Consider the following 12,474-nt stretch of genomic DNA (forward strand, 5'->3'; position numbering starts at 1 on the left):
CCGCCAGGGAGAGGTCTGCATGGGTTCAGTTCTTCGATTGAATTCTCTTTTCGCTTTATCTTCTTTTCTCTTGGCTTGTGCTCTTTATTTATTATGACCGCTAGCTGGGATAGCGATATCAAAGCCGACATCTCGTCGGCACAGATCGAGAATGCCGAAGAGGCTCCATCCTCATTCTCGCCCGAGGAGGAAAAGGCGCTCGTGAGAAAGATTGATCTCTATTTGCTGCCCATGATCTGGATCATGTATCTCCTTTCGTATATGGATCGCACCAAGTATGTCACTCTGTCATTACTCTGTGGTATGAATTTGTATTGACCGCCACAGTATCGGGAATGCGAAGATCTCGGGCATGGAAGACGATCTGAACCTCTCGTCGAACGAATACTCCATTGCATTGGTTGTGTTTTTCGTGGGATATGTTGTTTTTGAGGTTCCTAGCAAGTAAGCATACCTCGCTCTTCCGTATGATGCTTCGATACTGACCTCCTCAGTCTCATCCTCAGTCGCTCGCGCCCCTCCCTCTTCCTCCCCGGTATCATGGTCGTCTGGGGTGCTCTGACCTGCGTGATGGCCGCAGTCAAAGACTTCAAGCACCTCGTCGTTCTGCGCACCTTGCTCGGATGCATCGAGGCCGGGTTCGCACCCGGCGTGTTGCTCGTGCTGTCGAACTGGTACAAGCGAACAGAGCAATCTCGACGCTTCGGCGTGTACATCTCCGCTGCAATTCTCTCTGGCGCATTCGGCGGTCTTCTAGCGGCCGTCATCACCGACGGGCTGGAAGGTGCGCATGGGATCCGTGGATGGCGATGGCTCTTCATCGTCGAAGGCGCAGCCACCATTGGCGTCGGCCTTGTGGCTATGTTCATCTTGCTAGACTTTCCGGCTACGTCGCGCAGTCTGTCCGAGCGAGAACGCTACATCGCGGTGGCGCGACTCGCCAGCGAGAACGTCACCGCCATGACAGACGACAGCGAGCGATTGACCCATTGGGAAGCGATCGTGATTTCTGTCAAGGATTGGCGGACGTGGATGTTCGTCGTTGGGTATATGGTAAGTCAGCCAGACAGCCCCGTTCTTTATGTCATACATATTATCACCGTCCTAATCCATATGGTAAAGGTCATCGTCGGCTCCAGCACCCTCTCCTACTTCTATCCCACCCTCGTCCAAGGCCTCTTCAACACCTCCTCCACCAAACAAGTCAACTTTCTCACCGTCCCCATCTACGCCGTCGCCTTCATCTGCACCGCCATCACAGCCTACTACAGCGACCGGATCCCCCTCTGGCGCGGCCTCGTCATCACCGCCTGGCTCTCCTTCTCCCTCGCCTGCTCCGTCGCCGTCTGCCTCGTCTACAACTTCACCGCCCGATACGTCCTCCTCGTCCTCATGGCCGCGGGCCTATGGGCCACGAACGGCGGATGTCTGGCCTACGCGTCGTCTGCGTTCGCGGGTCTCAGGCCCGAAGCGCGGGGCGTCAGTTTGGCGTTGGTGAATGCGCTAGGGAATCTGGCGCAGATCTATGGCTCGTATCTGTTTCCGGAGAAGGACGCGCCGAATTATATCATGGGGTTTGCGGTTATTTCGGCGATGTTGGGTGTCGGGGTGGTTGTGTTTGTGGCGTTGCATGTTTGGTTGAGGAGGAGAGTTAAGGTTGGGGGTGAAGTGTCGTAGGCTGTTGAACTTTTTCTTTGTTGTTGATTTTATAGGTGAATTCTGTATATGAGGTTAGTGTATTTCCATGTCTTGGTTGGTATGTTTTGCTGCTGTAGTTGTTGGTTGATGACTTGGTATGAGCGTTTTAGTTGTGTTTTAACCCAGACATTCAGATCGAACACAGCACTAGCGCCTGCGAATAGGTCGATGTCAAGGCTTAGCATACAGGGTAAGGTGGAATCATTCAAATGTCGAGCATCCAGGGTATATTCATTCAGTTGAAGACATGTGACTATTAGTTTAGCAAGCCTTTTCAAGACTGTACTGTAATTCCACCGACTACATGGGATAGGCAATATGTCGGATGGAAAGAAAACTATAACTTCGCGTTCCTCTCTGCCGCCAAAACACTCCAGATCATGTCATTTTCCCCTGTATCATCTTTCTTGGGAATACCGCGCTGCTTCGGCTTTTTCGGGTCGTAACCGGGGGGAGTGATGAAGTATGTTGGGATTACCCGCCCTCCCAGCACCGAGACCTCGTAGACGGTCCCGCCCTTATACTTTTCACTTTCGATCAACTCGAGCTCTGCTTCAGCAACTGTCCGCGCTGAGATCGCAAGTTTCGGATGGTATCCAAATTGCTCCCGCAGGTGTGGCTTGGTGCCCCAGAGCGGTGTGTCCACGATCCTACGCAATCAGTCCATGTCGGTAGAAAAGAAGAAAGAAAGAAAGGAAACCTACCCAGGGCAGATGGTAACCACTTTGACACCCTCGTGGCTGTCCAGTTGGCCGACCGAGCGTGTAAACCCAACCAAGGCATGCTTAGTTGTACAGTACATTGTCGCTCCAAAATGACCTTGGTATCCTGCCATCGAGGCCACGATCAGAACGACTCCCTTCTTGTTCTCTGCGAGTAGAGCTCGGATTGCAATCCGCGTGAGCTTCAGAGGGTGGTTCACATTGATCTGGACAGAGCCGTACGACTCTGCTTCCGTGTCATCCCAGAAATTTGACCAGGTCTATACATCATTAGTGTTGAGGTTTCTGATCAAAAGACAGACAAGACCTCGAAAGCTATACGTACGGGCTCAAACACTGCCGCACCAGCAACATAGACGTCAGGAACGTCGCCGAGAACCTTCTTGGAAATAACAACGATGTTCTCAAGCTCCGGCCACTTGGCGACATCCGTCGGGACGTAAATCACGGTCTTCTCATCAACAAGGGATTCCGCTTCCGGGGTGAGACGCAAGTCGGCGATTAGGACTTTAGCACCTTTCGAGAGTACCAGCTTGGCAAGCTCGAGGCCGATTCCTGGTTACGGTCAGCGGTTGCCGCCACGGCTCATTCCAGTTGAGGAACAGCTCATACCGGAGGCTCCGCCGGTTATGGCGACAATCTTTCCGCTCACGTCAAATTCACCGACTGGGCCTTGGGTCATGTTAACTGAGATTCCATTAGGAGTTGGGTATATGGACTTGGAAGGGGTTCAGGGGCGGGGGGCGAAATCCCGCCAGGACATCACGTGAATTGCTTACACTTAGTCTATACACTAAAATACAATACGCTCCTACTAAGTAAGGATTGACCCTTTCTAGTGCTGAAATATCAGGTCTAACGGCGGTATGTGGTAGGTCATCAACGTTGTCATGGCCATGTCATTATGGACAGCAGATGCTATGACTTCGGAGAGACGGTTCGATGGCAGGAATCCTCGTTTAGCAGTTTGTCCAGCTGGTTGACTGCGGGATGTGATGAACGTAGACGGGTTCCGTCCCCGGAGCGTACCACAATTGATTGAATTTAAGCAAAGAAAGCTTGCGTGGCGTTAATGTAGGGTTGATTTCCATCATTTCCTCGTGAAGTAATAATCCCAGGTGCGACTCAGTTTTCCCTCGCGGTAGTCTTCCGGCTGTAGAGCAGTTAGTGAAGATCACCGTAGTGCCATCGAAGAAACAAACCAAATTCTTCACGAAATAATCCACCAATTCAATCTCATCCTGCAGCCACGTTTGCTGTAGAGACGAAAGGTCATCTACCGGAAGAAGTTGGGCAGAGTCGAAATCTATCCATAGCACCCTATCTGGTTTACCGTCACAGCCCGGACAGACCATTATGTTTCTAGGGTCGGTGTCACCATGAAGAACCCCTGCTTCGTGTATGTCGTGGAGAATACGTTCTAATTGTGAGAGTCGCGCTTCCGAGAACGTAGATAGATCCATTTGGTGCATGTTGTCGATATACTCCAGAAGAACTGCATTGAGAGGCCATCCGTCGTCAAATAACGTAGAGATCTTCGGCCAGAGGTCGGACTGTATGTTTGTTACGATGCCGTAAAAATAAGGAATGGCACCTCTCTCGCAGAACCCCTTTTCTTTTAGCCGTCGATAGGCCGAAGATTCGCGAACGAAGGGGTTCATTTCGCGCTCTAGCGAATGATTCCGGGTTGGAGGTACATTGCGAAACCGTATGCGCTTTAGTAAGAGTCGGGTCAGGAGCGGGTACACTCACTACTTTCATAACTCTAGTTTCGCCGCAGACAGTCACCTTTAAGACGGTAGAGTATCTGGCCCTCCGGAGGATCTCGAGGACCTCCACATCTGATGAGCTGACTTCAAGCGTACCAGACATGTCGGAAGGGGACGAGGTAACAGAAATCCTCGAAGTCCCTGTGGTGAATGTTCGGCCTGACTGACTGACGACCGTGGATCTCTTGCAGCACTGTCGCGGTATGAAGTCGCACAATATCTGCTTTAATATAGAATTTCTCTCTGACTCAGAGCTGCTCGGGCAAGAAAGCACCTAACCAGGCTCGTGGAATCTAGGCAGCAATCAAGAATGCTGCTCCAGGCCTTCTTGATCAGGAGGCCTAAGATGTGACTGCAGTTCATGTGCTCCCAAGTGTAACTGGCACAGATCTCCGTGCTACGGCTGGCCTGAGTGGGGAAACAATTGGTTATGAGCAATCAGGACGATTGTCTATCCCCACTTCTGGTCCAACCTAGAGCAAGTAGGGCAGGTGGTCTTGGCGTTCATTGTTTTTCGCAGAGAATGAAGAGGTTTGTGCTGCACGCAAGACCCACCAACATCTCCCCTAAATTTTTTGTTAGTACCGTTGCATCCAGGTCATTGCGTGTTGTTCTAGCCTTCTAGGTAACCCTTGTAGCTTTAGCTTGAGAGAAAGTGGCAGGGCAACGTCGACCATGAAAAATTCTCCGTAACTTTCTCTAGACTCCCTTGCGGTCATTGTACCCTCTTTCCCCATTGTTAGATTTTACGTCCGTGCCCCTAATCCAATATCCAACCCAATTGATCCAGATCCGCACGGACATCTCTATCTATCCGCAATGGCATCCTTCGACCCCTTCCTCCTCACCCCGCTCGACCACTACCTCGTGGTCGGCGGCATCGGCGCATACGGATGCAACTACTTCACCTTCCAGACGCCCAACGCAGACGACGCCCTAGAGGCTCTCCACACCGGCGTCGCGCGTCTGCTCCGGGAACTGCCCTTCCTCGGCGGCGAGGTGGCGCCCCGCGACGGCGATCCCCGCCATCAGCTGGAGATCCGGCCCTCGGCGCCCGAGCGATTCGAGTCCCATCCCATGGTCGTCGTCCGGCACTTGCACAAGCCTCTCCCTGCGCTGTCGGAGATCGGTCACGCCATTGACACGAACGGCGATAGTGCGTTTCGGCCTCTCCCGAACAAGGGCCCCGAGGGATTCAAGCCCGTGCTGCGGTTCCAGGCGAACGTTTTCCACGGAGGCATCGTGCTCTGCTTCTGCTGGAATCATCTCCTGATCGACGGGCCGGCTGTCAGCAACATCATCAAGGCGTTCGCGCAATGCTGTCGCGACGGCGACGACGTGTCCTTGGCCGAGGAAAGACGGCAGAACGAGCTCGCCAGGGAGATGATTTTCGATATCATCAATCGTCCTGCCCCCGAGACTTCGACCAACACCGACGAGATCGAGCTGCATGAGCTGGCGCCCTTCTCGACTGAGGATATTCCCCGGGAGACGTTCCTCTTGTCGCCGCGTCTCATCGAGGAGCTGAAATCCGCCTGTAACAAACACCTCGCCGAGTCCGGCCGGCCGGACCAATACTGCGCCACTAACGACATCATCATGTCGCTGCTCTGGATCGCCACGGCCCGTGCATCCATCCCGCAGGAGAAACGGTGCTACTCGATGCACTTTGCCGTGACCATGGGGAAGCGTTCCCAGCCGCGCATCCCGGACTCATACATGGGGTCGACGCTTTTCCTAGAAGGCGCGCAAATCGGACCGCAGGAGTTTGCCGACGCGTTGGCCTTCATCGACTCCTCCTCTGTATCGACTCTGCCCACCGCGTACATCCCCCTCCTTGCAATCCTGTCATCGCGTATCCGCGCTAGGATCCTAGCCACCGACGACGCGCATCTCACTCGGACCGTGCACGAACTATACAAGACGGCCGAGTGGGACGCGCAGCCGGGCAAACTGGGCGATATCCTGTTTAGCAATTTGTCGTTTAACACGTGCTACCAGCATGACTTTGGGTCGCGGTTGGGCCACGTTCAAGGATTTGAGCCGCGCACGGTGTATCCGAGTATTGCGTATTTGAAGCCTCGGAAGCCGGTGGAGGGGGGATTGGGGCCGTGGGAGATGACGGTGATGTTTGATAAGGAGAGGTTGGAGGTGGTGAAGAAGGATGCGTTGTTGGGGTGGGTGAGGGGGGAGTTGTAATTTAGATTTGGTGTGTTGAGTTCAGATATGTTAAGAGTATAGAGGGGCGGAAGTATATATAGTTCGAGTCTAAGTTAGATGATAGAATAGAATGTCCGTGCTCTAGAGACCGCATCATTCTGTTTATTTTAATAAGGATAATATCGAGATTGACAGTTTTCTACATATTTTCAATTCAGATCTTGAAAACCGACACTATGTTTCGCATTGCCATGACTATCTACTGTCTGTTGACAATACTTCTCAAGAGATGTAGAGATGATGTCACGGTAGGGCACGTGAACGGGTGCTTAGCTCAGCCGGCTACAGGGCCAATCACACGCAGCCAATATGCCCGAGTCCCGTGACGCAGCCCTGGCAGGAATTGCAGAGGCAGACGATAGAAGGGATACCACAGAAAATGGAAAGAGGAAAACTGTATATATCACTATATAATAAGATAGTAAGATGAATATAATCCTGCATATGAATATGATGTCCTATATCAACCTGTGAATCTGTCAAAATCAATGTGCGTTCTGTGTGGGATCAGCCCGAAAAGAACAAGAATAGGGCTTCGTACCCGCCCGCCCCCATTGGCCCTGGCGCCCTCACCGCCCGACGGCCGGGTTAAGCGAGCTTGGCACAGAAAACCAAAGACACACCAAAATTGAAGCCCCAAACCTCCCTCCCCCTAACCCCAACATTCGCAGCATCTCGACAACTATACCGCCAACATGGGTCGCGTTCGCACCAAGACCGTCAAGAGGTCCGCTAAGGTCGTCATCGAGCGCTACTACCCCAAGCTCACCCTTGACTTCGAGGTCAACAAGAAGATCTGCGATGAGGTGGCCATCATCGCCAGCAAGAGGCTGAGGAACAAGGTATGGAGGACCCGACACCAGCGATTCGACGGGGGGATGGAAAGCGAGGACGAAAGCGATTGGAAAAACGGGAGGAAACCAGGATGAATGGCTAACATACTTTGATTTGACAGATTGCCGGATATGCCACGCACTTGTATGATTTTCCACCCGATCCTCGATAATTCGACTCGTCCAGACCCAAATCAGAAAAACGACTCTAACTGAAATCTCTTCACAGGATGCGCCGTATCCAGCGTGGTCCCGTCCGCGGTATCTCGTTCAAGCTTCAGGAGGAGGAGCGTGAGCGCAAGGATCAATACGTCCCCGAAGTCTCCGCCCTTGACTTCTCCCAGAACTCCGAGACTGGCAAGCTTGATGTTGACCAGGACACCAAGGATCTGCTCAAGAGCATCGGCGTATGTGTTTGATCGATTCGACACCGGAGGTTCAGCCAGGCTAACCAAAATACTTTTTTCTCGAACAGTTCGACTCCGTCCCCGTCAACGTCGTTGCCGTCGCCCAGCAGAACATTGCCGAGCGCCCCCGCCGCTTCGGTAACCGCCAGTAAACATCTCTTTTTTTGTCGCACCTGGGAATGAAAAAAAGAAAAGGATGATCCGGACGAAAGCTTGAGCGGATGGAAAGAAGAAGACGTTGTGCTAGCGTTGACTTCGACCATGGAGGTGGTATACAATTCAAAAAGATGCTGCTTCTATTGATGGGTGATAAATGGCGTCAAGACTATTTTTTTTTTTCAAAGGACATGGTTGTTTGCAAGAATAGGTTCGGGCATCTTTTTCTTTAGGATGAAAATAAAGGAAAAAATGGATACGCCAGGCCTTTTTGAAAGAAAAAACACCCTTCAGTCTCCCATCGATCGCGTTTAGCACTCGGGTGGAAAGTTCTGTACTTCGCTGAATTTGAAGCCTAGATGAACCTATTCATGATCAATTGCACGATGATTCCACACTTTGTTTTGACCTTTCGCTCGGATGGATGACTTGCCTGGTGCATGCCGTCCTCAGGTCTGGCCAAAGTATGCCTGGACATGCTTCTATTCGCATTGATATGACCGGATATGCGACACTGCCATCGACAATCAGACCCAGGAGAAACCCTTCACCCAACCCAAGCAATACTCTTGCACAACAACCCGAGCCAAGAACCAGACGAATGCACATGTAGACTTCCCCGTAAGCAAGCGTTGAATCCGATATCCTTGACCAAGTCATACCTTCAAGACCCCACATAATCCAAGCAAGAGGCCTCCATTTGTCTTATCAACATTCAATCCCTATCTTCGTAAAATTCAAATACCCCACGAATTCGACGAGGAACCCACTTGCGTGACCAAGTCTCAGCAGTTGATTGGCCAGACCCGTACCTGATCCACCGGAATTCGCCTCTGTATTAGAACAGTGAGTTGGTAGGTCAACAGGCAGGACTGGGAGAACTTCTCTGGACTAAATTAAGCAAATCCAAACCCTACGAGAAGCCTAACCCCTGCGCTGCCGGACGCCCGCCGTCCGCCGCAGCCGATGTTCTTGTAGGTCCATCTAAATCAGACAAACCGAAGCAATCCCCCCATCCATCCACTTACGGAGTAGTAACACCTCTCTGGTTGTTCTCTCGGATTCAAACTTGGACTTTAGTGACTATAAGTGCGTTTCTTATATCGAGAATCGAAGGGACTATGTATTTGACAACATGATATATATGAACCTATACGGACTGGACCTTTCTAGTTAGCAGTTACAACTAAGGGTTTCTGTAAGCGCTCCGGACGATGCCTTAGGCATACAATATCACCTCGTCTCGATTCTGTTAAGAGTTAGCCACCTGCCTAGTTGAGCCCAGGGAATGTCCTAATTTAGTTTGGGGAGATTTCTAATTCTTGAGGTAGAAGATCCTAATATATTGATAGAAAGCTCTTATATAGTTAGGCCCATCTAATGTATAAGGGTCCTGACGCAGTTAGCGTTGTATATGCAAAACCTTAGACGGAGGTTTCTGAACTTATTTCTAGGATAGAATGATACAAGGTGAACTAATGCAAAGTGATTAATGTCTACCTATCATGTTTACCTTCCAATAACCTAAAGTCAGGACAGGACATAATACTAATACGAATAATGATGTTTGATGGCAAGAGTTTTGTTACAGGAGCGACGACGAAGCACCAAATTGAAGCCGCATGCTCTTTGATATATTCACTCATCTTATGTGTAACTTCTGAAGCGGATAGAGAATTGCGGCGACATATCTTTCAGGCATGAGCCGCGCTATGGCCGAGGCCAGTTGCACACCCCAGTCCAAACACCACCATCGCGAGCTGTATTGCCCTAGTATTACAGCATAATGCGCCAAGATGGCCAGTGACGCGGTATTCCTCTGCCGTAGCAGGTCCATATAGTCAGTGTGGACGATGTTCGGCCATGCCAAAGGTCTCAGATGTCTCTTCAGACCAAAGCCAAGGCTCCCTTGAAAATCTTGAAGGGCTTTAGCGTTGATACCGCGAACAGCCGGTGGATCATCGGAAAGGTCAATCCAATGCTGCAGCTCCGCGACAGCAAAGTCCAGATCACGGTCCTCTGAAAGGCGCGCTGCGTCATCGAGAATATCACCGTCCTCGAGCCATGATTTGAGATCTCGTGCTTTTCTCCAGGGCTTGGTGGTATCATGGATCGTGCCGTTTCCCTTTATTAGAACCATGATACGAATCATCTCGTCTAGCACCGTGTCTTCGCTTCTATCTCCTCCCTGTAGCAACGGAAGTGCAAGAGCGTAGATAGACAGGAGAAATGGAAATTTGCCGACTGCGTGGCAATTGGCATCGTTGATGTACTCAGCTTCTTTTCGAAAGGATCTCATTGCATCCGAGCATCCGCTTAGAATGAAAGCGGTATGTTTCTCGCTGAAAGATGGCGACTTAGTAATTCCCATATGTAGTGCTGACAGCATGAGAATCATATGTAGTATGAATGGGTACCGCATGGCTTCCCGAACCCCCTGATCCTGCCAGCTACGATGAAAGCCATGACTGACGGCAAAGGTACCGGTGACATTGATGATCCAGTGATGGATTAACTCAAATTCCCACAAAGTTAGGGCTGATTTGGGCGACCGGTGATCTGCACCAGCCGAAGGTATTTGAGAGAGTAATGTCAAACCCCCATTTGGAGACCCCACTCCGGAAGCATTAGGAAAGCTTGGGGTGGATGAACTTTCCGTGGAATTAGTGCCAAGACTGTTGCTGAAATTCACCTGCTGAGCACTAGTAGATCTAGTATTCTTTGTAGGCTTCAGAATACATGGCTGGTTGTATTTCGCACAGGCCCCACAGGTCGGGCGGACTTCATCGCATTTCAGGTGCTTGTCTCTGCATCGGAGACAGCCTAAGCGGGATTTCGTGTGTGGTCGCCGGCTGGCCATAGGGGAAAGAGAGAGGCAGAATAGATATTGGACCCGTCATTGTGGATGAATGAAGGTGGATTTTCTGGATATATCCCAGTAGCTGGATTGGTGGATACCCGGAGAAAGGAGATACTGTATGTCCGCCAACATTAGTCATATATCTGAGTCTATAGTTAGTTAAATACAAATCATGAGATAGTTTCGTCAGCAGACTAATACCCTGTGAGAGAGCGGACGGCGCAAAAAGCTCATCTGACCAGTTTACTATCAGAATGGTGCTCGACATTGGAATGCCAGTACGCAGGTAGGAGAAATGGAGAAATTGGAAGGCCACTGACTATGCTAAGCTTAGAAAGTCGAAGAAGGGCTATAAGCAAGAGACCTATCTGAAGTAGACCAGACGCAAATTGAGCGCTAATGCCAAAAATTACTAGATGTCGTTAATTCGGAGATCGATGCCTCAACCCCACGGGCGACCCCTTTGGCATGGTCAAACCCCGATTCCGATGACGAACGAAAGTAAGACCCTGGCAAAAAGGTACGGGATATGGGATATAGACTATTCCTTATGTGCTCGAAGCTTTAGAAGGAAGTTCTGTAACAGCTACTATGTTATCGGGTAATCTGTATTTCGAAGAGCAAGTTCACATATCACAGCAATAACCAATCATTATCAATGTATCTTAGTACAGCGATTCCAATCAAAAAGAAACAAGCAAATCATAAAGATACATCGCTGTCTCAGCGAGTCATAACAGTATCAGCCAGATCCACCAATTAAAGCTACCCAATTAGAGGCAATGTAGACCTGACCATTTGAAGATCGCTATAGAGCGCTCCGACGCTTATTGTTGAGTTATGCTCAGGCCTAACATACGGTAAACTGTGCGAAGGAGTGTCGCTACCGTCGCTTGCTGAGAGTGGGCGAGGTCCTGTAATGTCTGCAGCGTGGACAAATCGGGCCCCGGTGGCGTCTCAGGGATTTTTCCGGGGTCGTTCTCCAAATACTCCCAAATCTCGCGGGCCTCTACTAGGCGCTGAAGCCGCTGGATCCATGGCCGCCAGTCAGCTGCCGATTGGAGAACAACACCAACGGCTATAGAAGAGGTGGAAGTGGTGATGGTATCCATATCAACGTCCTGGAAGATGACGGGCATCTTTCTGATGGATTTTCGTTAAGCCTGAGCAATTTCGACGGCGATGTGTGCACTTCGCGTGGCTGAATGGGGGTTTCTCGTTTCGAGTAAAATTGTATGTGAAATGTCACCGACAAGGGCTGATATGCTGAATGTTGACGTCTCTGCAAGGTATTCTAGAGAAAACCGTCTATATCGCGGCAGCCGGGAATATAAATGTTGAGTTCTGCTGAGGCCCAGCATATAATAAGATATGGGAAAGAGTAGTATTCTAATTGCCTGTATACAGTAGCTTAAATCCATAGTATGCGCCACTATTTTCTGCCTAGACTAGGCAGCACCGTGAATATGTTAATTGTGAATCAATCAAAATACACCTGCAAGCCGACAGGTCTTTTACCGTATTTTGACGTTACTGTGGGTTCCTGCCTGACTGCAGTGGCGCAGCTGTAATCACTAGATATGCATTACAAGCATGGATCCACGAGTGTGGACAAGAACAGATAGAAGACTCATGTAATTGATACCAATATGTCTAGGCTGCGGCAGGTCGTACGACATCAACATTTTTTCATTATCGTAGTCGGCAACCGATACGATATTGATTTTTTCCAATATCGTTGTCGTATATACGATATCTAACAGACATCAGACGATATCGATGGATATCGTACAAATATCCGCACTAATA

At 50.2% G+C, this 12,474-nt stretch overlaps 7 protein-coding genes across 7 annotated transcripts; 3 read left to right on the top strand and 4 right to left on the bottom strand.

The window, feature by feature from the left end:
• Positions 1 to 93: 93 nt before the first annotated feature.
• Positions 94 to 1,677, top strand: LDX57_004281 (uncharacterized protein; the record flags this gene model as incomplete). Its single annotated transcript, XM_046085940.1, has 4 exons — positions 94 to 275; positions 328 to 444; positions 495 to 1,053; positions 1,123 to 1,677. 4 exons carry the CDS (start codon positions 94 to 96, stop codon positions 1,675 to 1,677), a joined length of 1,413 nt encoding a protein of 470 aa, XP_045941903.1.
• LDX57_004282 (uncharacterized protein) lies at positions 1,488 to 3,161 on the bottom strand. Its single transcript, XM_046085941.1, has 4 exons — positions 3,033 to 3,161; positions 2,746 to 2,975; positions 2,403 to 2,680; positions 1,488 to 2,348 (listed from the first exon to the last, which is right to left on the bottom strand). The coding sequence occupies exons 1-4, from the start codon at positions 3,100 to 3,102 to the stop codon at positions 2,036 to 2,038; spliced, it is 891 nt and encodes a 296-aa protein (XP_045941904.1). The 5' UTR covers positions 3,103 to 3,161; the 3' UTR covers positions 1,488 to 2,035.
• Positions 3,162 to 3,510: 349 nt separating this feature from the next.
• Positions 3,511 to 4,081, bottom strand: LDX57_004283 (uncharacterized protein; the record flags this gene model as incomplete). The annotated part of the gene is made up of 2 exons (XM_046085942.1): positions 3,511 to 3,573; positions 3,623 to 4,081. The coding sequence occupies 2 exons, from the start codon at positions 4,079 to 4,081 to the stop codon at positions 3,511 to 3,513; spliced, it is 522 nt and encodes a 173-aa protein (XP_045941905.1).
• Positions 4,082 to 4,833: 752 nt separating this feature from the next.
• On the top strand, positions 4,834 to 6,456 carry LDX57_004284 (uncharacterized protein). The gene has a single exon (XM_046085943.1). It carries the CDS (start codon positions 5,009 to 5,011, stop codon positions 6,386 to 6,388), a length of 1,380 nt encoding a protein of 459 aa, XP_045941906.1. The 5' UTR covers positions 4,834 to 5,008; the 3' UTR covers positions 6,389 to 6,456.
• Positions 6,457 to 7,104: 648 nt separating this feature from the next.
• On the top strand, positions 7,105 to 7,801 carry RPS17B (40S ribosomal protein eS17; the record flags this gene model as incomplete). Its single annotated transcript, XM_046085944.1, has 4 exons — positions 7,105 to 7,251; positions 7,365 to 7,387; positions 7,472 to 7,649; positions 7,718 to 7,801. The coding sequence occupies 4 exons, from the start codon at positions 7,105 to 7,107 to the stop codon at positions 7,799 to 7,801; spliced, it is 432 nt and encodes a 143-aa protein (XP_045941907.1).
• Positions 7,802 to 9,447: 1,646 nt separating this feature from the next.
• Positions 9,448 to 10,104, bottom strand: LDX57_004286 (uncharacterized protein; the record flags this gene model as incomplete). The annotated part of the gene is made up of 1 exon (XM_046085945.1): positions 9,448 to 10,104. One exon carries the CDS (start codon positions 10,102 to 10,104, stop codon positions 9,448 to 9,450), a length of 657 nt encoding a protein of 218 aa, XP_045941908.1.
• Positions 10,105 to 11,492: 1,388 nt separating this feature from the next.
• On the bottom strand, positions 11,493 to 11,804 carry LDX57_004287 (uncharacterized protein; the record flags this gene model as incomplete). The annotated part of the gene is made up of 1 exon (XM_046085946.1): positions 11,493 to 11,804. The coding sequence occupies one exon, from the start codon at positions 11,802 to 11,804 to the stop codon at positions 11,493 to 11,495; it is 312 nt and encodes a 103-aa protein (XP_045941909.1).
• Between the last annotated feature and the right edge of the window lie 670 nt (positions 11,805 to 12,474).

This window comes from Aspergillus melleus (genome assembly GCF_016097325.1).
Source record: "Aspergillus melleus strain CBS 546.65 chromosome Unknown contig2, whole genome shotgun sequence".
Taxonomy (NCBI): domain Eukaryota; kingdom Fungi; phylum Ascomycota; class Eurotiomycetes; order Eurotiales; family Aspergillaceae; genus Aspergillus; species Aspergillus melleus.

What these genes read in the sequence shown, in the direction of transcription:
- LDX57_004282 (XM_046085941.1), bottom strand. Translation starts at nt 3,102, where the DNA reads ATGACCCAAGGCCCAGTCGGTGAATTTGACGTGAGCGGAAAGATTGTC. An exon ending in CATAACCGGCGGAGCCTCCG is followed by an intron (nt 2,976 to 3,032) that starts GTATGAGCTGTT and finishes GACCGTAACCAG; the next exon opens with GAATCGGCCTCGAGCTTGCC. An exon ending in GTGGTTACCATCTGCCCTGG is followed by an intron (nt 2,349 to 2,402) that starts GTAGGTTTCCTT and finishes CTGATTGCGTAG; the next exon opens with GATCGTGGACACACCGCTCT.
- LDX57_004284 (XM_046085943.1), top strand. Translation starts at nt 5,009, where the DNA reads ATGGCATCCTTCGACCCCTTCCTCCTCACCCCGCTCGACCACTACCTC.